General features: G+C 40.4%; 2 protein-coding genes across 3 annotated transcripts in view; both read right to left on the bottom strand.

Annotated features, from left to right (window-relative positions):
- The window catches only part of insc (INSC spindle orientation adaptor protein), a 37,184-nt gene extending 32,773 nt beyond the window's left edge, over window positions 1-4,411 (bottom strand). Inside the window, exon 1 of the mRNA XM_026311544.1 lies at window positions 4,103-4,411. The gene's annotated coding sequence lies outside the window, so the exon portion shown is untranslated. The remainder of the gene's footprint in view (window positions 1-4,102) is intronic.
- Window positions 4,412-8,841: 4,430 nt separating this feature from the next.
- On the bottom strand, window positions 8,842-13,685 carry LOC113133172 (calcitonin gene-related peptide). Of its 2 annotated transcripts, XM_026311787.1 has the most exons (5): window positions 13,580-13,685; window positions 12,532-12,623; window positions 11,607-11,741; window positions 9,644-9,827; window positions 8,842-9,363 (listed from the first exon to the last, which is right to left on the bottom strand). In XM_026311787.1, the coding sequence occupies exons 2-4, from the start codon at window positions 12,615-12,617 to the stop codon at window positions 9,668-9,670; spliced, it is 381 nt and encodes a 126-aa protein (XP_026167572.1). In that variant the 5' UTR covers window positions 12,618-12,623; window positions 13,580-13,685; the 3' UTR covers window positions 8,842-9,363; window positions 9,644-9,667. The 2 variants fall into 2 exon arrangements, with proteins under 2 accessions (XP_026167572.1, XP_026167571.1); XM_026311786.1 differs by lacking the exons at window positions 8,842-9,363; window positions 9,644-9,827 and adding an exon at window positions 10,481-10,816.
- Between the last annotated feature and the right edge of the window lie 12,129 nt (window positions 13,686-25,814).

The following is a 25,814-nucleotide window of genomic DNA, read 5'->3' as shown; positions in this document are numbered from 1 at the left end:
CTGTCACCATTACTCACAGTAAAGTACCATCATACACATGACATACATGCAGTGTCCATATTTTGTGATGTGGGAAAGATTAAAGTGGGGCTTTTTGAGATTAATGGGTGCTCCTTCATGTTGTGGTGTAACATTATTTACAGTGTACGTCAATGCCGCCCAGTCGGTGGAGAAGGTTTGGGCTTCAGCTTGTTGTCCAAACCTACCACAAGTTTGCTGATTCATTTGCGTGGAATTACATGATTAGATCTCATTCTCTGGGTGAATAAACATTTAAATTAGCAGCAAGAGACTCTGCAAGAACAACTGTTTTTGAACAGTTTTTAAACATTTGCCTTGGATCACAGTTTGAAAACCATAAAAACTGAGTCTTTGATTTTTGTCAGAGACAGGCATGTGTTTCCAGGCTGAGGAACATACTGCCTGTATTCTGCCCATGTCAAAGCTCTGTGTCTAAGGTAGCAGTCAGACCTACTGATGCTGATGTGGATATAAAGATGCAGAAGTTTCTAAATTACCTGGTTTGCTTGCCCTCTGACTGTGATCCTGTACAAAAGTCTGCTCAATGGTTTGTCAGGGGCTTACTCATTATTATTTCATTATGCTTTAGAAAACATCATAATATCATAATACAACAGTCAGAGAGACAAACAGAATCTAATAGTGAATAAGAGTGATTTAGAGAAAAGAACTGTAACTGTTGTTTTCCTGGAGGAAGACACAACTAGATGGCACCTGGATGGACTCAGCTCAGGGACAAACCAAGCTGTGTGAGGAACAACTTCTGGGAAACACTAAACTAAGGGGAGGAAAAACCAAAATGACCCAGTCCTTACTCCAGGAAGGCCACACAGACACAAAGAGGAGGGATGGAAAAATAGCAACAGGCAAAAAAACATCAGAGAAAAAAGCAGCTATAAACAGAAAATGATGGATTGTTGGCCAGGTCCTGCTCCAACTGTAAGACCTTCCTCAAACAGGAATCAATGTCTTGCCAGCAATGATAGGGTACATGCCATGGATGGGTTTTTAACAGTCTTTGATAAATGAAAGAAGTTCTCATGCTAAGCATAAAGCCAGTTCAGTGAATTCAGGATTCAGGTTGGCGTGCACAGTGCTTTGGCACTTGCTCCTCAAGAATCAGACTGGTATAGAGCCAGGAGCAGCCTGATGTTTCCAGTTTTAGCTGTGGTCACAAAGTTCAGTCCCACCCACAACAATAGTCACTGCTCATCAAACTGTACTGGAAAGTCGCTCTTTTAATGTCTCAAGACAATGAGTGCGGGGTGAGACTGAGGAGAGATGAGACTTTTACAGCGGAAACCCAGAGAATCCCCGCCCAGTGAGAGAAAACCTAATTAAACAGTGTGACAGCACAGTGAGGACCACACCTGCATGTGTGGTTCATGTTAACCACACCACACCCTGTTCACCAGGCCAGCGAGAGGAGAATGCATTGCAGAGAGTCAGTGTGCATCTGGACTTATCCCCAGCTAGTCATGTATGATTAGATAGACGTGCTAAACAGATGTTTGCAGGAAGCGGTTGTCAGAGCCTCTCATCTACTGGTGCTAAATACATGAGGCAATAAAACCAGTTTGAGTTCCTTGCTCTTCTTGAATTCCTAAAAAACATGCTGAGCTATCATGTGCCATCAGGATTGATAAAATCAGCAATCAGATATACAACTACCCTGGCCTCACATCACAGGACATTATTACACCTAAGTGGTAACAGCCATGTTCTAAAACTTGTGAGTAATCAGTCACCAAATACTAGAATCACTTGTCACAAGAAAACCCAAATACAAAGTTCAGGAATAGTACTGGATACTAAAGATGGTTGAGCTTCATCACAATGCATTTCATCACAACAATCATTCTTCTTCATTAATAAATCTATGAGCTCTCATAAATGTTAGAGTGAACCAAAATTAGCCTTGTAACACTCCTGAAAGTGCTTATAATGTCACTGCAAACACTGACAGAGGAACATCAAACTCTGGTACGTCATCTGGAGAACCTGAATGTCTGTAGAAAATTACATGGCATTCAAAAGTTGCTGAAATACTTCAGTCTCAACACAAACTGGTGGATCAACCAACATGTTGGTCAGTCTAAAAATAATGAACAAAACACAAATATAATTACATGGTGAGAACATGACTTGCATGGCCACAGAAATGCATCTGGTACGCATAACACATTTGCTGTTCGGTTCATGTTACCATCCAGAGCCCTTGCAACTTTCCACTAACGCATTTACGCCTAACACACAGCTAACATCAGTTTTAGTCTGTGAGGGTTCACTGTTTAAAGGACATATGACTGGACACTGACATTTAGCAAGAGATGCAAAAATAGGCAGGGAACAATAAATGAACACTGGAGCATTCAGAGATCAAAGAGTAATGCACGCACACAGTACATAAACACACCGTGCACCCATAAACCTCAACAATAACCATCTAAAGACTACATACAGTAAAAACATAATGAGATGTCTCTCTTGTAAACTTGAATTTACTCTTTCAAACATTTCCCCACCACCACGTCACACACACAAAAGCCTGTCGTGAAGACGTGGTAGCTGTGCCTTCATCATTACAGTCAGCATCGCTGTAATTTTTGTTGTTTTCCAGTCTCACCTTCCGTCACTCCCACACAAACCAGATCAGCCTACTCCAAACAGTTGAAGTTATGGTGTTCAGCTTCAGCACAAGTCAGAATGAAAAGCATTTTCCAGCTGCATAGTATCCCAAAAGGCCAATTCATATTTGACTTGACAGCATCAATTAGCGCGTTCCCACAAAGGGGATGCTAATGGTCCTATACTATGTCACCAATTAAAGTGTTAGCATGCATGGTGGAATAAAACATCCACCCATCATGATTTTAGTGTAATTCTACGGTTAATGCATTGAAGGAGACTGACTCAACAAAACGTCTGTGTAATCCATTAACTGTAAAGGTTTTTACAAAACTTAAAGCTGCACTACTCAACATTTTTATATTAACACTGGAAACATAACACTATGTGTAATGTGAAAGACGTCACTTTTAGTGAAACACCCACATAAAATAATCACTTCACTCTGCAGTTGAGCTCTGCTAAGAATTTTAGCATCTGTCAGCTCCTTGTTTTGTTTGCAGTTCTGAACCAGTTGCATAATTCTCATAATATCTGGCAGCAGCAGGTAGCTGTTTCTACAATAAAAACTCCCATAAACCCACTGTTCACTGCCTGCAACACAGAGCATGCAGACAAAGTTATTTGCCACTCCTAGTGGAGCAGTAAACCACTACAGAGCCTGATTTTTCCTTGAGGTGGAGACCAAAACAAAGTTAAAAGAACACATTCGAATTCACTTCAACACATTTGTAAACTAACAGGTTTATGACTCTCCAATATCATAAACTGTATTTCCTTTTAAGTTTGTTGATATAATTTCCCAAACATATTACAAATCAGATATGTCTTGTCTAAAGCTGTGCTGCATTTTGTTCATTTTGTTTTTACTTGGATTATTCTAATACAGGGGTAGCTTTCCTCTTGGAGGTTTTTTTTATTTTTTTTTTTTTACTTTTTTAGGCTTTTTCTAAACCTCTTGGCAAGGACACTGTTGTCAAGTGTAAAAGTAAAAAGCTTTTTGGAGTTAAACAATACCCGTCTCCAGGGGGGGGCTCATATAACTTTCAAGTGCCACAAGAGTCTGGGTCTCCAGACGATCAATACTGCTGCCATTATAAATCTGAAGCTTTTAACTTGAAATGCTACTTACATCTTTAGAAAATCTTCCACATTTAAAAAAAAACAGACTTGGACATTAGTCAAAAACAATTTCAATGTGATAAAGGGCTTTGTTGTCCATTAACTGGAGAACTGCACTTGACTGATTGAAGGATGTGGCAGGGATGTTCTAAAATACCTCTGAGGTTTTGTACATACTGTAAATCAAATGCTGCACTACTCAGCCATGCTTAAGTTATCTGACAGCTTTTGTTACCCAAAGTTTCATTTACAAAAAGCTCAAAATTCTTCACAGCATCATTTCACACTTTACAGGGAGTTGAGATTAGACTGAACTGTTTGCCAAACTTACCCATTCTGTTGGTCCGCAATGGAAAGATTAAGTGTTCCCAGGAGGGTTCATAGTTACAGCTCGAGGTTCTTCTCTTCTTCCCTGCAGACTGTCTGTGTCCTCTCTTTCACTCACTCTAACTGTTCAGTCCGTCTTGCTCTGTTTCCCGTCTTGGAGCCCAGCTGGGCCAACCACCACTGAAGCCTGCTGGAGTAAGACTGCTCAGAGTCTAAATGTGACTGGCCTTAAAGGTTTTTCTTGGGGAGGAAAAGCCCACGTCCCACTGTCAGTCAAGCGGCGGGGCATAGTTTCAGCTGGGCCGCCATCCAAACAGACATGAAACTATTCTATTTCGGTCTGCCATATGAGCACTGGTGCTGTTCAGATGGGTGGGGGGTGGGGGTGGGAAGGTTCTGTGGTGGAGCATGTAATTGCAGAGTGACCAGTTATGATGAGATGTAATTGCAGGCCTCATCAGATGGAGAGAAGCTGCCAACAAGACAAGGTAAAGGACTTTTAAATAAGACTTAAGAAGAAAAGAAACAACACAGACCACATAAATAAATGAGGAGCTGTGTTCCAGATGTGGCAGCAAAGGGAGGGAGGAGAGGAGAAGAAAGAGAGGGAGGGACAGAACCGAGGGCCAGATGAAGGAACTGCCATGGCAGCAGAATGAAATCCCATTTCTGACACTGTGAAAGGGTGTTTACCTTCCTCAGAGCAGTCGCAGAAGAGGGAAAGGGGGATTGGTCTAAGGTGAGAGGATGTCGGGCCAGCCTTATGTTGTTCCTGGACCTTCACCATGAGTGCTCCTGGGTGTCTGGTTTCACGTCAGCCCTGGAAATGACTACCTTATGGAAAAATTGGGAGCTTTAAAAATGAGGAAGAAAAATGAAAATATAAAAGGCAGTCGGCTGGTTCCCATTAGGCGCAATATTCAGCTGGTCTGGGCTGTTGCAGTTAATATTGCTGCGTATTCTTGAGTGAATAATTACCACGTGATTATGTGAACAGGACTGCTCCACACACACTCCCATACATACATAAGGGCCCATTACACTGTATGGAGTCAATAAATATTAGCTTTAGCCTAAATCTGATCCTAAACAGCTAATTTCCCCACACATTTTGACTAACTTCCTGGCAAAAATGAATGGGGAAGCACATTTATAAACACACTGAGATGTGTGGAGGTAATCCTCAGTTTATAGTTAGCTAAAACCTGGAATAGTCTTCCTGATGATGTTAGACAATGTTTAAGTCTTTTTAGCTCAGCACCTGACAACTGAAAGTGTTTTATCTAAAGTATTTTATCTGCACTCATTCTCCTTTAATTTTATTTCAAGTTCATTTTTTACTAGTTTGTCTTTCTTGTTTTGATTTTTGCATATGTACTTTTAACTTGTGCTATATGAATAAACTTGCCTTGCCTTAAAGGAACAGTTCAACATTTTTGAAACATGTTCTTTTTGCCCTTTTTACCAACATTTTGGTGAAAAGCAAGCAACCAGCTTGCAGTTATCTTAGCATACTCTTGTTCTCATCAGTGTACATACCCCTGGAACAATATAAGATGTACTGGCTATTTTTATAGAAATAAACGATCAGGCAGAAGTTCAAATTGTCAGTTTTCATTATGATTCTAAAAAGAAAACAACTCATAGGCAGAAATTAAAATTTCCTGTTCAGGACTAGTTCAGGTCTAATAATATTATTTGATCAGTATTTCTGTTTTAGCAGAAAAGGTCACAGCTCCACAATAGCAGCGAGTATTCAGTAAGCACTCAGTGTTCACAGTTTGTGTTTTCACGATGATGGATCATCATTATTAAACGTTAAAATCACAAGGGTTTGAATTTCTCTTGTAATAGCGACTGCTATTAGGAACATCATTCATTTCAGAAAGAAATATTTGATGAGAGATTGAATTCAGTTAGAGACGCTAACGAATGACAGATTAGCTGAGATGTGATGTCTCTACTTCCCAAAATGTCCAACTATTCTCTTAAAACATTAAACTGAGTCTCTTCCAAAACTAAAGGTCTTGATTTGGGTTGTGGGGTAGATTTCTGGGAAGTGGACTGGTGGCACGTCTAGTCTCTTGTGCTACTTGGTTTCTCTTCTACGAACCAGCTAATTCCCAACTGGAAGGGCCCCATTCAAAGCAGCTGTGTGCCATTAGGACTGCTCTTCTCAATGACACTGTGGGATTGTTAGATTACTGCTGAGAAAGAGGCTTAAACCAAACCGACCCACGAATCAGCCCCTCAACCTCCCGTCCCCATCAATTATCAGAATATGGAGCGGTGGGAGTATTTTTCCCCTCCTCAGTCATGCAGAGAAAGTTTCCATGTAGATTCCTGCAGGGCTCTGACTTCAGCACAGATTTTCTCTGGACACACAGACAGACAGTGAGACAGATGAGAGTGTTAAGTCTGGAGGGGAAATACAGCACAAATCCACTTTTCTGTTTTTATTCCAATAACAACTAATAGTTCACATATGAACCATAAATATCTTCTAAACTGGGAATTACCAAGTCATGTATTTGAACAGGTGGCTTTCTAACCAAAATTCATTACGTGAAGAGTCTAAAGTGACAAATCAGGTGTTGATATTGACTTTTCCCGTTCATCACTTAGAATTCAGCTATTTTTAGTCCAATATCAACCAAAAATACATCATTTTATAGCACTGGCAGCGCTTGTGTGCTTTGGTGTGATGCACACAGTGAAAAATATTCTCTACTTGCTCTGATGCACACTTGGTATTCATTCATGCAAATAGGACCAAGTGTTTCCTGTTTTTCACTTTTTGAATGGGCTCATTATCCCCTCAGTTTCCAAACTTACATTTAATATTTGTCATCCGTAACCACACAGCCTTTATTCATCCTCCTTCTGAGTTATTTTTTCAGTCCTCTGTGATTTTTCTGGAAACACTGCATCTCACATTCTTTACAGACCATTGGCAGTACACATAGGATGGGGCGTGTTATTGTTTGGAAGTACAACATGAAGATGTAATTGCAAGCCATTTATTTGTTCTGGTTTGGGCAAATAACATGATTTATCTGAAATTAATCTTTTATTTTCTGTTCCAGACCTTTCTTCAAATCAGTGGTCATGTTTTATTCAGTAATGATGTTCACCCTTTCTTTGGGCAGTTGATTGTGGTTTCCTCTGTAACTTTTACTCCGTGATTACCTAGTACTGCGCATAATTTCATGCAGTAAGTCGTCCCCCGAGGAGCTGTGCAGTACAGCCAGTCTTGTACTAGTGACTACTGGCCTTGCTGTTTTCACAGAAAAGAGCGACATTTAACTTTCTTTGCTTTCATTTCAGGATTTGAGCTTCCAGGTAGATGATCTTTTCATGTGTTTAAGCAACAGCAAGTCTTTGTGGGTCACAGACTCAAAGCTACAAAGCAATTTGTCACCTGCCATTAATCAAAACCCATAAAAACCAAATATCCTTGCTATGAAGCATTGGTGGATGATTTCCATTCACAACATACCTACAGGAGTGTTCAACAGGTCAGTGTTTCACACCTCATCATGTAACCATTAAAATGAAGTGTTCAACCATCATAAACTGTAGAAATATTATTTAACTGTGTTATTGCTGGTGCCCTTATCAATTTACTTTTTAATCTTTAAGAGTTGGGAAGTTCTGTTTTAATTTGCCTTATTGTTTGTGAAAAACAAAATATAACAGTCCCAGAACAGCAGCTAAAGTGGCCAGTTCACATTTAGCATCAGTGGAGACATTGTTTATGTTTTTGTGTCTTCAGTCAAACCGGTGAGACTTTGCAGAGCTCCCCTGAAACTTTTGTGAAGATAATGACATTGCCATCTATTGGAGTGCTGCTGTATAACAAGATGACTCCAGAAATGTTCAGTCATCCTGAATGTGACGGGACATTTGAGGATTAAAAATGAAGCGACTGTCTGTGAGCTGGTATTGTGTGTCACGACAAACTAAAACATGTTGTTCTCTAAGCTGCATCAGCGATACAAGAGAATACAAAATCTTCTCTATAATGTTTACAGCTGTATTTAACTTTTAATACATTATTTATGTAAACTGCAATATATGCCAATTGTGATTCAGCTGGGTGGTGTGCATTTACTTTCACTGAAGCTGAAGAAAAACAAGTCTGACTGCAGGTTTGGCTGCCTTTTATTAAGCAATTACCCATGCAGTTTTTTTCTTTTATCATTCATTGTATCTCAACATATCCATGCTACTGTAGTGTGAGTCAGAAATATACTCCCAATGAAATGGATGTGTTTACACCTGCAGACTGCCGCTGCATACAATGTGAGCCAAACTGTGCAACAGGAAATTGTATGACTGTGGATTTGATTTGAAATATTTTTACCAAAATATAGATGTGCGCTACTGATTTTCAGTCTGTCAGTGGGAAATATTTTCAAATTTCTAACCAGTGAATTACAAATCACTTTCCGTGAACTTCTTATTATTTCTCATTTATAAGATACGGACAGTGCTTGTCAATATTCCAGCAATTAATCTACAAACTTAAACTTCTCTCAACCTCATTTTACACCTAAATGCTTAAAAACCTTTGAAGAACAACACAAGTACCCCAAACCCGAGTGTATCTAAAATACATTTTAATTTTGCTAAAATTTGTTTTCACAATATTGTTTACAATATTAATCTGTCTTCATTCTCTTCATCCTCGCTCGGGTCTTCTTTTTCGTCTCACAACAGAACTGTACAATCATGTTCATGTAAATTGTTCTACATCAAGGCACAAGACAACAGCCGTTGCGGGGGGGGCCTTGGGTAGGCTGATCTTTAATGGCGTCCCTCTGGCACACAGAAAAACAGGGTACCCTTGAGAAGAAAGGGAATTATGGAAAATGCAGGTGTATGGATCTCAAAGGAAGAGGACCGCATGGAAGATGTGCTCTAACGAGGTGAAAGGGGGGAAAAAAGTGATAACCACTGCTGCTTTGATTTTATTTTCCAGTGATAGTCATGTATAAAAAAGAGGAACCATTAGGATGTTCTTCAGGAGTTAATTTGTTCATATACATAAACTAAAGTGCTTTTTTGTTGTTTTTTCTCCCTTATTTGCCAAAAGCAAGAGGTTTCATTAACAGGATGGAAATGGGGACAAGAAGTCCTGTGGTGTTTTTTTTCCCTAAGAATGTGAGAGAGTGGATAAAGGGCCAGTTCAGTGTCTATTTTCTGCTTGATTTTGTTTTTGTTGATTTTTTTTTCTGATGTTTTCTTGTCAGGATTCAACCTCTGGAAGAGAGAAAGACAGAAAGAAAGAAATAAGACGTAAATTTAAAGCTCTGAGTTCAGAAAATCATTTTCAGGTTGAAGAGGACAAAATGTCTTTGTTATGTCTAAACTACATTTGTCGTCAAAAGTCAAGTTTGCCATTATTTCCTAAATTTGAATAATTTTGCTTTTATTTGTCTGATCTTAATCCTTTTGTCAGCTTTTCTGCTTTTTTTTAATTATCAGTTTGAGAAAAGACAGAAATGAGAGTTAAAGAACAAAGAAATTCAGGACTCCTTACCATCTCCCTGAAGTTCTGGAGTCCTCACATCTGGATGTTTCTCCTCCGCCTGCCGAAGGCCTTGGCACCGACATTGGTGGGGACGAAGTTGCTGTTGCCCATTCCTCCCGACCGGCTGAGGAAGTCCGCCAGACGGTGGGTCACGCAGGTTGCTGTGTTGCAGGCTCGCTTCTGTGCTGTAACGCTGCTTCAGGAGAGCAAACAGGAGGTCACTGCCAAGATCTGAGGTTCCACGCATTCATACAATACTGACACAATTACACATTTACACAGGCAGTATCTCTGCACACAGTTAAGTATTTATCAGGATCCAACATCACAGCACAAACAAATACCAAGATACATTGAAATAAATTAAACATCAAGTATGTAGGGTTTAATCATACTGTTTTTTCTGCAGTTTGTTCTTACCTTTGGAGTTGACTTTGGAGCTTCACAGATCATTTCTTGGGCACTAGCAGATGCTCTTAAACCCCATTTATGTGGATTTAATATCTATATTACTGATTGTTTTAGAGTATCCCTAAGAATGAAAATGAGCTAAGGCTTCCTGGTAGAAAAATATGTTTATTGAACAAGAAACATGGTGTCGCATGAGTGGATCATTTATTAATGGTTCATTTAAGTGCTCTGTCTTGAATGTTAAATTCCAGGGGCTTTGAAATGCCATCAAATGACTGCACATACAATACACAAGGATGGATGTCTGAGCTGTATCTTGATTAACATTTACGAAAATTAAGCCTGATTGTCTGAAACGTACAGAAAAATTCATTCTCTGCCAAAGAGCGGGAAATACAAGAACTGAAAAGCTCATTGCATTTAAAGGTCATTGTTCCCATGTCAATCAAGCAGGTGAAATCAACATGCACTTGTCAATCCGAAACCAAAATGAAGAAAGTGGGATGAGAAGAGGAAGAGGACGGGAGAGAAGAAAAGGGAAAAGAAAAGCAGGAGGAGATGTAGTGAAGGGGCTGAGGGGGTTAGATGCTGTCAAACGTCTCGCTGTAGCTTGCATAGCTGTCGCTCTCAGGCACACTGCGCTTCTTGCCGGGCGTTCCTGCTCCCACATTCGTGCGAGGGAACGTCTGCAACTTGTGCAGCTCCTGAGACAGTTTGCCCAACACACAGGTGCTGAGGTTGGAGCAGCGCTTGGTTAGGGGTCTGTCCATGCTGTCAGGGAGGGGACACACAAAACACATGCAGAGAACAGGCTCATAGATATGGGAAAACATGCAGGTAACACTTTTATGTCTATCTTTTTCCTTCACTTCACCCATCATTTCTCTGACATGCATTTCTTTCTCATGCCATTGCAGGTATCAAAAAGTAAAAACAAAAACATTCTCCCTTCCAGCATCATGCTCCTTCTCCCTACCTGTAATTCAAAGAACTTGTTATCCATTCCCTCATGCGGCAAACCAGAATCCCCACCCTGAGTCAATTCCCTCGTCACATCTTTTACACCCACAGTACAAGCAGAAACCAGTCCTTTCCCACTCTCATGCAACTCCACTTAATTGACTTCATGCACACTTATTTGTTCCATTAGGCATACACTGTTTACATGCCCAGCAGGCTAGAAATAGTAGTCTGTTCAAACAAAGTCAAAATCAAACTCATCCATGCAGGAGGAGGGTCATGACAGAGAATAGCACATTTTTGTGCATTACCAGGTTTTCTTGGAAATAATCCATTTTTGTCTCCTTGTCTGGAGAGTTTTACATACCTCTACGCCTGATTGAAGGGGGGCACTAAAAAGACGCGTCTTCATTTGTGCAAGTGAAACCAGAATATGGTGCAGTTCTAGCACAGTAGCCCAAAAAGAGCTGTCAATTTTATTTTTATAAACAACCCAGAGATGTTTATCTTAACCAGACACTTTTCTGTTTGCTGTTTCTGCAGAGAGAAAATGTTAAACAGGTTTTTTAAAAGGGTTCAATTAAAGAAGACTCATCTGTACCTGTTTCCCTCAGTTGCCTGCTGCTCCAGCTCCTCTGCTGTCATCTGCACAAACTCCTTGACGATGGCGTTGAGTAACCTTCGTACCTCATAGTCCGTGAGCGTGACTCGGTCTGACATGGACTCTAAACCCGGTCTACAGCAAAGGGGTGAGCAGGAGTTGGGGGAGGAAAGGCATTGAGATCAGCATGAAATCCTTCATTGGAATCATTACCTGCAGTTAAAGGAATGGGTGGGGGTTGTATATAGGGTGGGGTACGGTGCTGATAGAGCAGCTGGATGGATAGGAGGGGTCAGGGGGGTTGCCTGGGACGTCACCAACACTGGAAGGGATGACGTCTGAGTTGGAAGGCCCTCGGCCAACGCAGGGAAACAATCTGCGGAAAGTGCCCCATCTGAGAGAGGGGCTGCTGTGCAGCCAGCTTTAGATTTATTATTAAATCAATAGCTTCATGGAAACACTGCGGGGAGTGGCCTAAATGGCACTTCATATAAAGATATAGGTCTCACTTAGCGCAACCCTGAAATTAATGACACCTTCTTTTCCATTTTTTAAGTCCCCTTTTAATAAAAACTGAGAGCAATTTCATGCAGTTCAAGTAACATATAGAAACTTTAAATAACATTAAGCAAATGAAATTGAGATTTGTTTTATTTTTTAAGTATGTGGAAAATAACGTTTATGATGATTTACTATCTACAGTCAGTCTGTCCCGTTCACACATACCCTCCGATTTCTTTTTATTTTTCTGTGACCACTAAAAATATTTAAAAAAAAAAAAAAACACTACCTGGCTTTCCCTCAGAATAAATATTTGGCATTTTTGGGGTATTATTATTCTATGTCAACCCCATCCACTCAAAGTGGGAATCCAAGTTGCTGGAAAATATCATAGAGATGAAAGTGTAAAATGTGAATGTCTCACCTGGCAGGGGCAGCTTGTGAGCAGTACATCTGGCAAATGACCAGGGCGTAGGCAACGAGGAAAGCAGAGATCTTCAACATAACCATGGTCCCCTAAACAGCAAGAGAAACGCCCCCATTGGCTTGAAAACTGCTGCTGATCAAATTCACACACAAATAAGTCACCTAAAAATTCATCAACATACGTCTATAAAATATATTTGCTAGTGTCTGATCCTCTTGTGCTGTTGGGACGAAGCTGCAACAAGAAAAAAAAGCTTCCCAGTGAGGTGAGCTCAGCACATCCCAGCTTGCTGCTACTTAGCTCTGCTGAGCATCCCTGCTTTTACTTCCACACAACACCCCTTTGAAACTGACAGTCGTCTTCTGCAGAATACACTGTTCCTCCACAGCGTCCAGACGAGAGCACAGGACAGGTAGTTCTCTCCTGTCATACGCCACAGGTTTCAAAGTGTGACATGCCGGCAGGTGGGACTGTGTGCATGTGTGTGCATGTGTGTGCATTTGTGTGTGTGTGTATGAATGTAGGTGGGGGTCCTCGGCTGTGCGATGCATGTACAAATTGGTGGCACTGGAAGAGAAGGAGTGAAAAGTGGAAGGGAGGGGGGGGCTACAAGCTTGCCAACTCCCTGAGGGAGAGTGCATTAGTGTAATGAGCTGCCAGCACACACACACTCTCTCACACACACACTCTACCTGGTTCCTCTTGTCCCTCTCTTTTTTCCTTTTCCTCTTTCACTCGCTGTTCTTTGCTTTACCTTCTTCTCACTTTTGAGTCCCTGACTTTCTCCCCTTTTATCTCTATTCCTTCGTTATCACCTTGGCCTTCAACAAGTAGACTGGACATACAGAAAAATGGATGGTGGAGATACTGGTGGCCCCTCTGGCCACCCTTCCATTCCCATTACCAACACAAGCACATGACACAGGGACGCAGTCCATATTCCCTTCTGATCCACACATACATGCAAACAACATATCAGGTACATTTATAGTCAGACTGTACATCCAATACATCACCCAACACAAAAGTAAAAGTTACTACTTACCTTCAGTGATAATCACCCAGCAAAAAAAAATAAATATATATGTTTCTATATATCTCTATGCAAACAATAATTTGACTTTCTCTCAACTTGCAGAACAACTCTTGACTCTGTTGCATGCAGTGCCAACGCACCAGCCTATATATCCTACCACTTGGATTTGTGCATTGACTGTGTAGGTGTTTAATCATCCGCCAGCAACCAATCACATCGGTCTGATGCTACGGCGAGCCAATGGGATGCCTCCCCTTAGTCCTGGCTCACTAATAAGAGATATGACTTTGCGTTGACGTCATTCCTCAGTCACTAAGTGCTCCATTCACAAAATCCACCAGTCATTTGGACCATTTGCTATCTCCAATTTACATTGAGGTCATTAGTATGGAAACCAAACTGGTGGCTGTGGAGAAGCATCACCAGCAATAAATATTTTAAAAAACTTCCAAAAATTGCACACTATATTTCAAATGCTAAATCAATAAGGTCCCCCCCCCCCCAATACCACCACCATCCCAGCCAAGCACTTGCAGGCGGGGCCATCTGCTGGGGAGGGACATATACTACAGTGTGACGCATTCCTGAGTTCTTCATTCATAATGTTGCTTGGAGAGCACTAACTCCAGCACTACACCCACCAGTATAGGCCATCAACAATCAGCTTATGTAATCACCTCACTATTAATCTGATTTGTTTTAAATCACTTTCAAACCACAAAGCGTTGTGCACTTTTTGTATCTCCTACAACTTATTTGAATTGGGGTGATTAACTTAAATTAAACTCTAACAGCACTCTACTACATGCACTTAGTTTGCAACACAACCTCAGCTAAGTATGACAATCTCTCTGCTCTCTACAGTGAAACATCAAACCATATTGAGTTAATAAAGTGATACCACAGTCAGTCCAGTAATGATCACTGCCTCCTCCCACACACGAGTTGTCCTCGGCAAAGACCAATCGATGACAGCCTCTGACAAGAGCCATTTCTCAAAAGCAATTACACAACTGTTGGTATTGCACCGCCGTCTCAATTCCTTACTTTTCATTAGTGTGCGGGGCAGCATATGTGTGTGGTTGTGCAGTAAATGTTGTGTGCACATGCCTGAACCTCTGTGTGCACACTAAATCTTTGCTCCGTGGACAAAATGAATGGGTGGACGGCGTGTGTGTGCAAATCCGTGTGTATTGTGTAAGATTATATGTCAGAGTACAAGAAAGGGAGGGGTTGCCTCTCCCTGTCTGCATCATAGAGGAACCCCATTAGACAGGATGAGCCTTTTAGTGCTATTGAGCCACAAGCCTCACCTATGTCAGATGCTAAATCACTGCTGAATAGACAGCTGCAGGGTCTTAAGCCACATCATTTCTCTACCTGTATATTCACTGTCCTGCCTAACTTATTTTACTATGCTGGCCTGACTCAAATCTGCAGGAGAGCTGTTAGAAAATTCTACGGTTCTCTGAAGTTCTCTCGGCTTCAGCTTCTTGACCTTCAATTCAAAACACTGGGCGTTGTTTTTGCATACAGTAGTTGTTAACCTAAGTCATGGGAGCCTATGGGCTGCTAAAGGCAATGTGAGTAATGAAAAAAAAACTGTGTAATCTGTAATCTCCCATGTTGCATATAAACATTTTGAGATGATCACTACCAAACAGTGAAAATTAATAATATGTTTATGGAAGTAATATCACAGTGTAATGTCATTTTCACATCCTGCTGTTACATCTCCTTGAACCCTTTCATTTTCTCTCATTCTCCACCAGATGCCTCCAGACTTTCCCTCCGGTCTGTGCCATCAGACTTTCACACCTTCTCAGCTCCAGGGTTTTCGGTGTTGTAACCTGCTTGTAAGTATCTGTTATCATCTGATCTTCACTTCACTGCATCTGTCCTCTTTATTGTTGCCTGTAACAGTATGTGACAGTATGATCTAGTCAGAGATGGAATCAGAGTCCCTGATAGGGGAGTATTTAGAAAGACTATTTAGAGAGACTACTAGCCTTAAAAAAAAAAAAAAAAAAAAAAAAAAAAAATCAATAGACGTGATGCCTTACTATTTCTTTCCAGTGTATCTGTACATCCTTATGTATATGTGCTCATATTTTCAGCGTGGGTGTTCCCTTTGGGTTATGTGCATCACACATCACCCCAGGGAGGTGCACAGGTCATTCTGACTCCTCCAAAGTTTTCTCAGTTTCTGAAAAAACTTTGCAGCGTTGAGTCGATACAGTAACCTTTGAAGCTGGGCTTCCCCAGCTGAGCTCAACACACCCACTCTTGTGTAAATTATTACTGGGTACACATTGACCACTGTGCTTTCTGCCATTTCTGTTGTTGTGGATGTAAACAAACATTACCCTATGTCATATTAACGACACCGTTCTGTTGAATAGATCACACATCTCACATGTAAATGTATCAGAAAATGTACACCTGCAGAGATGAAGCAGGTGAATGGTGGTGTTGTCTTTGTTGGACATCACAGAGTGCTGTATGTCAGCTCAATGAGCTCTTTAAAGAAGTCATGTGTAGGTATGTTTCTTGTCATGAGATTCAAATACTGTTCCTCCAGATCAATATTAGAATCTCATGAGTCAGAATCAGAATTGGATTCAATGCAGAGTAGGTTGGGGACACAAGGATTTTGACTCTGGTGCATGGGACCTTATACAGTCATTATACAGTTAAGGAGGCGCTTCCAGCACCTCCCAGCCTTGATAGATGTGATAATTAGTTGAGTTTTAGTGGCTATGGTAATTATGACAAGCATTATTATACTATCAAAATCTAGTTATTAGATTTGGTGTTATGAGACAAGGATCTGCTAATAGGTAGACATCAGTTTAAACCTTTCAGAAGACTGGCTGGGGTTAGATTAGGTTAAACAAATTTCAATAGAGTTACCCCGGTCACTCCACCATAATTTTATAGTAGCAGTTTTATATCGAGTTACTATGGTTCTGATAAATAACTAACAATTCTTTTCTCCAATGAATCCATCTATGGTAATTATGTAAAGAAAAACCAGGCTAGCTCTGGGGTCACTGGTTCCCAAACTTTTTCTTAAATGCATCCCTTCCTGAAGACAAATAATCTTCTAATCCAAGCAAAGCTTCATACATTTCTCTCCAAATTTCCTCCCAGTCACATGAGTGTCTGGTTTGCCCAAGACAAGCACTGCAGTGGTTCCCAACCTTAAAATGTACAAACTTTTTCACTTGACAACCATAAAACAATGTTTCCCTGTGACCTCGTCACCTGGGGGTTGTTCAGATTCACAAACCATTTTAAAAACTCCTCAGGTGAATTTATTTGGATGATTATTAAAAGTATTAGGGGGTAAAACTTTCTAGCTCTTCTGCGCCTCTATCCTGTTAATCATTTCATCACCCACTGATTTATACTACAATCACTTAGGTGGGTCCTGACGAACAGGTCGGGAGCCACTGGCCAACACTACACCCTTTTACAAGCCTCACCTTGGCTCCAGAACGTAGTAACAACGAGTGACATCACATCGTATAATGGAAAATCAAAGTGCCCAACATTAACCTCGATACTCCTTTATGAGCTAAAGCCACAATACATGTTGTGTTTGTTCCCAGGGCATGACTCCCAGTATTTCTCAGCTGACAGCTGTTGTTATTGTCTCCTCCACCTACACAAAACCATTAGAATTAAGTTAGCTTCGTATTGGATATTGGATCCTCAGCAGATATCTGTTGTTTTGCTTTCAATAACTTGTAAAGCAAGTGATTAAAACCAGACTAATAAGCGTATCTGTGATTCTTAGTAAAGGAAGAACAATTTACAACCACTGATTTCAATACTCGAAGTGCCACCCACAGATAAATGGAAACAATTCACACCAGTTATCTGCAGCTTGTTGACGGGCATCCTGGGAAATTCAGGAAATCGCTCAGTAGCCAGCGAACACAGATGATTGACTTTAATACTGTTGAGGATGCTTTTGCTGTCCCACTGTGATTATTAATGATAGTTAATTGCTTATGATTCACATCTTATATTGTTCTGGTCACAAGCCCATTTTAAAAAATCTAATGAAAAATACACTAATTTGTTTTCATATCTACCATGTTACTTGTCCTTTATATTTGTCACTCTCATCGCATAATAGAAAGTAGTTATTGGTTATTTTCACAACTACATTTTCCTATGGATGTTTTACATTTCCTACAGCTGTATCTATGTGATACATGTGCTCGAGGAGTGCTGGAAAACAATGAATTACTCTAACATTGTTGTCAGAAACACTGTTACAGGTTGAATCAGTTGGATCCATTAGTTCATTATTAGTGTCACTTCTTATTCAAAATACAAACTGTCATTCAAGTGAGCGAAATACATTATATAATTTTATCTGTAATGATTTGACCATATGAAAAATTTACAGTGTTCAATAGCCAACTGTAAATTTTAAATTCCACACTTTTGATCCTTTACATGCTCTAGAATAAATGTACAACATACTTTTCCATGTACAGAAACCGTACATCACCAGTGGGAGGACAAAGAGTGTTGATGGGGTCAGAGCGGGGTGATATGATCTATGAACGCTCACCATTAGACATCTCCCAGTCAGTTAAGGCCAGGCCAGGTAGATCACTTCCTGAAAAGAGAGGAAGGCAAAACAGCACTTAAGTCATTATCCTGCTGCAGCCTCCGGTAATGGCTCTCAATCTCCCCATCTGATCTGTGGCCTGCCACCACAAAGGAGGCTCATCACCTGATTAAATGCCACTTCAAGTAGTGGAACTGGTGTCACTTTCTGGTTATACTCGAGGGACTATGTTTAAACACCTGCTTCTGTTTAGCAGCAGCAGGTTGGAGTGAAGGATATGAAGCTTCAGGCAGGTGTTACACTCTCGAACATGACAAGAGGCAGAGCAGAAGGTCGTGTCAACATTTCTGGACAGGTCATCATTTATGGAAGCATGTAACATGTCGAGGAGATCTAAGTTTCCAGGTGTTTTCTGTTTTCCATTAGGGAGATTACATTCAATGGTTGAGACCTCAGAACATCAATCGGGGGCCTTCAGCGTCACAGCGAAAGAGAGAGTTTGGCCCTCTGGCTTTGACACCACTGTTTGATCGGCGGGGCTTGTTTTGTATCTACTCCACATTCGTTCAAGAAGAAGGAGCAAATGAGAAAAAGAGACCTCTCAGCAATCAATACCTAGACACTTACAAATGTGGTGGCCAGTTGCAAAAACACTAAGGAGAGTTTGTGCTTCCGAACTGTGCTTGCTGGGAGTCCCATTTATCATGATTACACAAGAATGAATGAAGTGACTTGACTAGCAGAAATATGGTGGAAATGGATGCGAATTGTGCAGCGATTACACTTGCGCACTTGACTATATAACACAGTATGAGAATCAATCATTTATTTCATCCACTCACATTTTCTAATAAAACAAAAGACCTCCTAGACACTGATGTATGGACAGCTCAGCTCCAAATCTTTTTAGGGACTTTGCAGCCAATACTGATTCCTGTAATTGTTGTGTTCTGGAGTGTATCACCTGAAAAATCCCACCACACTGTTGTAGCTGTGGGCGCTGTAGCCACTCCAGCAGCCTCAGCCAACCCGAGATAGCAATATGTTTCAATATGACAATAAGTTAAACTATGAAGCCTTTCTACCAGAGACCAGCTTAAATTTAAATATGACCAATTACACCCATTAAGGACATAAATTGAACCAATAATTTCAGGATATGATCCAGAAATTCCCTTGCGCACCAATTCCAGGCCACCTACACTTACATAACAACAAACAGCACGACTGCCCTTTGAAGACATCAATCCTGCCTGAGTTTACATATTGCAATCATTATTCTTGTTTGGAAAAATTCTGATGAACCTTAAGAATCTATGGAGTGACTCAGGCCAGTGCCCTGTCAAAAGCTGGGCAGAGGCAAGCAGTTCCTCTGAAGTATCTTAAGGAAACTTGGCTCTCGTCTTTGGAGTCATTTCAGATTCAATCAGACTTGATCAACTTGGACTGCATCCCATGGTATTTATAGAAACTTAAACATTATGCGGTTATAAAGCCTGGCCGAGACCCAAGAATCTGCCATAATTTCTGCCTCTGCAGCAAAGCTGTTGGAAAATTCTGGCTCTTTGTGTGGCCTAAGGATGCTCAAGTTAAAATGAAACTGAGTAAGAAAATCTTCATTAATAGGCAAAAATCTCTGTAGATGATTTATTGTTTTACCCAAAGCTGGATCAGTTCAGTGGTGTTTCTATCATTTCTTATTCTGTAGCATATTTTCCTTTTCTTTAGTCAGAGTTGACAGAGATCTTTCTTGCATCAGCTACTTTTTCAGAGGCTTTTTTTTTTTGCATCATCTTTTTTAATTCCCTCTTTGTTCTTTGTCATTGTTCTTGTATCTTCTGCTGCCTAGGAGAAGTTTGTCAACCTTTGCAGAGCATGTAAGGAAAATATTTCAAATTGTTGGCCATCAAATTCCTGACCCATGAGCTTCTTGTTTAGTTTTTCATGTCACCCTGGTCGACATAAAGAGGTCTAGAAGTTAATGGTTCTGCGGGCAGAGCAATGAAATTAATATGGTGTGTATAACCATTGCATTTTTTTCTGCTCAACAGAAACGGGACAGTTTTTCCAATCGGTCAAATGCAGTTAAAAGCACCCTTTACTCGTAAAAGCCATTATTGTGACATGATGGATCCTGAAGCACAAGAGGCCATTATGGAGATTTAATGAATAGATTAGCCGGAGCAGCCAGGTGTCTCCGGAACAACACTTGATCACACACCCGCCCAAAGGCGTCCACCAAAGTGTATCCTGCCCTTTAGGGGCTAAATCACACAAGTTCCAAGTTGATGATGTTTCTGCGGACAAAAAAAAATAAAGGACCTGGCCTTGGTAAAACATCTTTTCCTCTACTGAAAACCGACGCTTTGAAAAAAGTCCAGGGTCAAATAGCGTAAATATCAAATTGAGCTAACCTTTTGATATGAACCCGAACTTCTGTGCACACGCTCAGTGCTGGACTTCTTCATCTCAGTGAGTATTGACTGGCATGACTCTCTGTCCAGATTTGCTGCCATGCTTGTCCTGCTGTAACCAATGATCCATAATTACGCAATGTCAGGGTAAACCCCACCATTGAAGTTGATGACATGATCACATAACAATGGCTCCTAAAAACTAGTCATTGGCTTTTTTAGCAGCATATAACCATTTAAATCAGCCATGAGCTGATTACTAAACCATGAGCTTTCATATAAATTCTGCATTAGGTACTCAAAGGTCACATCACATGAAACTGGAATCAGAGGGATTCACTGAACTGAACTGCACACAAGTCAGAAATCCGACTCGTATCGTACGCAACGGTGGGATTTGTGTCAAACACTCATCTGCAATGAAATACCTCATTGTCTTGAAAAGTCTGATCTGGAGCGACAACAAAATGAAATGGGCAGCTCATAACGAGACCTCTCCCAGCTTCTTCCGGCTCTTGCTATCATCAAATCTTGTGTCGTCATGAAAAAAGACTGATGGCCTGAGTAATTCCAATCGATCATGACATTTAGGTTGATTCATTGTATCATTTCTCTCTTCTGTTGCTGCTATTCAATAATAATTTGTGTATATTAAACAGAATATCTGACAGAAGACAATGGTACCATCTCAAAAAGTGACCACTCACATTACTTTTACTCCAAAAGTGCAGTTCTAGATGAGAAAATGCAATTAATGCTCAAACGTTTGCTGCAGAGCCAAAGTAATGACTGGATGTCTTCTTTCTGTATGCTTGGCATCATCAGTTGTTACTGCATTGACACTGACATGGTATGACAAAGGAATAAATGGTTTTGGTGCCTTGGTTTTCAAATGAGTTCAGTTTGTGTTATCATCAAAAGTCAGTGAAGTCAAAGGCTTTCCAGTATTTTTCTACTGTCCAAGATGATAAGGATGGAAGCAGCTCATCCATTTATTTTATGGTCAGTTATTTTTATTATCCAAGTGTCATGGTCAGTCTGGGACATTAGTTTACACCAGCAAACTGAAGTTTTAGATTGATGGAAACTGTAGAGAAAACTTTACTCTTTTTAACTCAGACACATATAAACTTCAGATAGAATATATTTTTACACTAAAATGAGGAGAGCACACTCTGCCCCCCATCACTTACAACGTGCATGATGAGGGTCAGTATGAACAGAGGGAATCATTACCCTAAGCAAAATTATTTTCAGTGTTCATACAGACATCTGACTTCTTTTGAGACAGATTGGAAAAATGGGACACATGCAGAAACCTGCACAGTAACAATCCTCTGACATACAAGTAGGAAAATCTTTTATGACATTTATGAAGAAAAAAAAAAGTTGCTTGCAATCTCCATTTAACCATACTGTACATACAATCTGTGGTATTAACCAATAAACTGTCCAGTATTGAGTGGTATTTACCTGCAGCCATTGTTGCAGTAAGTGGAGGTCCTCTCTAAGGGGTTGCAGATGTGACACTGCAAAACAAAAACAGCACAAAAAAATGTATGTGACTTGGCCATTACCATTGTATATTTAACAAAGGACTGAACAGTGTTTATGCCTTTTACCTGCCAGTGCATTTACTGGAAAATAGTACCCACTCACATATCAGATTTTTTTAGTTGTTATATATTTTTTATCTCATGTATCCATGTATTTTTAGCTCAGTGTTTTGGTGTTATCTCACTAGAACAAGTGCAATCTTCTATTAAAACTTAAAAGCTTAAAAAGCTTCTGTTCTGTGACTGTGGGCAGTGCAATCGGAGCAGTAAAATGATGGATTCTGGTTCTTCATCATTTGCTGTGGGCGTATTTCCTGGCAATAAAACAATGAAAAAGATGGATTGGAAAACTGTAATGACTGTTAAAATAATGACTGAAATCAACTTCTTCCAGGACTGCGTTTTCTTGTTACAGCAAATATTACTCAGTCACTCTTTGGTGATTACTGTTGATGACTCAATAGCCAAAATGTAATCAGATGTTTAAAGTGGACTGGTATTTGTTGTATAGATTGTGTATAGATTTTCTAGAGACATAAGAAGTGTGGTTTACTTACTTATTAGCTGTCTATTTTTAGCTTTATAGACTAAGCAAAGACAGTATCTGTCTAGCTGCTGATATTATTAAGTGCTTCACCAGGTACTGCATTTTTTTTTTTTATACAGAAAAAGCCTCTTCAGCCATTTGCCACTGAAATGCTGCATAAGCTCTTTCATCAACACCAGGAAAATGATGGGAACACACGGAAAAGGATCTCTGCAAGACTCCCAGTGCACCTCTCCTCTCACTCGTATGCTCTGGCCTTTTCGCTATAGGAAAATGTTAACGCCAATGACGACATATTGACGACATGCAGGATTCGGGCTCATAAAACTTATGGAGGGGAGGGGCCATTATTTCCTACGTTTGCTGTGCGGCTTCTGACCACTGACCTGCTTTGTTATAGGATAGCTGCCAGGTTAATGTAATATTGGCAAAGCCATCACATTTCTTGCACATTGGTCCAGTCATTTTCCAGGCTAAAACACATTTGGGACACAAGGGATGCAAAATAAACATGCCGTATGCACATATGAATATGTAGAAGTGATGGCCTGCAGCTCAGGAAACAGTCACGACAAAATTAAAACACAGTGGAATCTGGTGTGGAATTAAACTGTGATCAGTGTGATAAAGACAATCTGAAAACCATGAATGGGTGGAAGAATGGGCACACTCACACTCTTCTACTCCCTAAAACACCTCAGCCTCACTCTGTACATCAAGTCTACACTGTGGCTTGGACCCATCACACAGTGACTCAGGCTGCTCTCCATTTGAAAAATTAAACAGGGGGCCGTTTGGCAGAGTTAAATGAGGCCCCCAAGAAAAAAAACACGCTGAGCTCAGCACAGCTCTTACAATCTCAATCACAAAGGAGGAGGTTGGCGCGCTGATGTAATGGCCACCGCCGTGCTGCCGCTGCCTTGGCAGAGGAGGAGAGCTCGTCAGCACAGCTCCACTAATTCATCTCCCCCTTCCTCCTGGATCAAGGGGACATCAGATATTATTAACAGAGAAAAAAGGCAAGCAATGGCCAAGCTTAAATCCAGACACAGGGCTGGACTTACGAGAGGATGAAGCTATCAGTGGGCATTTATCTGATAGCAGAGACACACAGCATGGGAAGTGACAGAATCCTTGGAGTAATAATAATATGTCAGTATTAAGCCATAGAGGAAATACTACATGCATGTTTAAGCATCAATTCTGAAGAAGGGAAAACCAACATTTATTTAAATGTAAGGGTTCACCATGATTAACAGAAACACTCCTGCTGCACAAAGTTACACTTCGTTCTCTGAGACATTCCACAAATCTTTGTTGTTGTTTCCATGTTTCACACTTATTTTTTAATTTTCACATGAGCTTAAAAAGCTGATATGACTGAAACTGGTCAACATATACAACCATGACAAGCAGTGGGAAGAACACATTTCATTGCTTTAAAGGGTCCCAAGGCAAAAAGATTGATGATGGAAGATTGGGTTGTTTCACAGTGCCCCTTGGTTCTCCAGTTCTTCCTCAACACCAAGGACCAAGGACCAAGGACGTCCAGCGGCCATTAGCCGGCCTGTGAGCACATGCCCTGGGAATGGGCTGTACCGAAGTGCCTCTTGGTTCTCTGGTTCTTCCCCAGCACCATGGGACCGGGACATCCAATTAATGCCAATGCCAATGTGAAAAAGTGAAAATGCAAGTCCAAGTGGCTAATCGATTTACTATTGTCAACAGCCAATAATAATAATAGCAATAATAATAGTAATAACCCCTTCCAGAAAAAATAGGGCTTCCCACCTCAAGTGCTTGGGCCCTAAATATAGCAGTACAAAGTCATATACAAACATTGAATCCATATTAATTTCTCTAAAGGTCTCAGTTATTGACCTGTTTTTACTCAGCTATCATAATTCTCTGGGAGGGACAGCTTGTGTTTCAATAGGAAGTGCTCATTATGTGGTATCACTACAATAATCCACTAGGTTATTTTATTGTGCTCTATATGTTTATTTATATGTTCTCTATGAAAGATACAAAGAGACATTCAAAGGGACTATTTATAAAATGCTTTCCAGGACTATAATGAATCCACATCGGTTCTGGTGGAAATGTAAAGAAAGAAAGATTTGAGAACCATATCAAAAAGGTTCATTATAAGAGTTTACATTTGTTCCATGGGTCAAAATGCTTCAGTCAGTGTTTGTGAACTCTGGCACTTTTCTAAAAACAGAAATCAAGAAAGAAAAACTACTTCCATCTGCCATTCACATAGAAGCAGCATCAACAGCTTCTGCTTCATAGATAATAAATAAGCTGCTGACAACCTCTAACGTCACACATTATTATTCTAGTGTGGCTTACATATAAATGAGTTTTAAAACCTCTTTTCAACACTGACAACAAAACCAGCAAAGCAAATTTTCACTCCAGTTTAAAGGTCATGTGTTTCTGGCTTTATAAAATCGCAGTGGATGGGAAATATTGACTGAAGTGCTCCTTGGCACAGAAATAACACATGAATTATTAAAATAGGTGGCATTTACCTTTAAAGTAGCAGAGTGCACATGACCTGCTAGATGCTTTTGACTTTTACAAACGTTATCTTGACAACCTGGGTCACTTTTATTGTGTGCATTTATTTATGCATTCAACTATGTCTATACTCAATTACTGACTCATGCAGTTCAGTTTATCTCTCACCATAAGAATAAAGATATTCAATCACACAGGCCTACAGCTACCAAACAGTTGCAACTGGAATGACAGTGAAGTTCATATATTTTATTTCCTATTGATGCACTATTGCTTTCTAGCATTGAAAATCAGATTCATGATAATACTGTGTTAAAATCCCTAAATAAACTGAGCTTAACTAAAGTTGGTTCTAGTGAAGGTGGGCCTTCATTATTTCACTCACCATGACTGGATTTTCATTCAAATGATTAGATAGACATGACTTCAACATCATGGACACTAGCAGACACACACACACACACACACATATAAAAACACCCACCACTGTCGTCTGCAGGACAACCTGATCATCCTGAAGTTTTGTGTGGAGAAACATGGCTGTAACAGCAGCAGCGTTGTGTTTCCTGGCAGTTCCCAAAGAAGCGCCCACGGTCACAGTCTAATTTAC

Source organism: Mastacembelus armatus, chromosome 6 (genome assembly GCF_900324485.2).
Source record: "Mastacembelus armatus chromosome 6, fMasArm1.2, whole genome shotgun sequence".
Lineage (NCBI taxonomy): Eukaryota > Metazoa > Chordata > Actinopteri > Synbranchiformes > Mastacembelidae > Mastacembelus > Mastacembelus armatus.
This window is presented reverse-complemented; position numbering and strand designations above follow the sequence as displayed.

Coding starts and splice junctions, on each gene's coding strand:
- LOC113133172 (XM_026311786.1), bottom strand. CDS start 12,617: ATGGTTATGTTGAAGATCTCTGCTTTCCTCGTTGCCTACGCCCTGGTC. Junction 11,742..12,531: donor TCACAAGCTGCCCCTGCCAG/GTGAGACATTCA, acceptor CCTTTGCTGTAG/ACCGGGTTTAGAGTCCATGT. Junction 10,817..11,606: donor CAGGCAACTGAGGGAAACAG/GTACAGATGAGT, acceptor CCTCCCTGACAG/CATGGACAGACCCCTAACCA.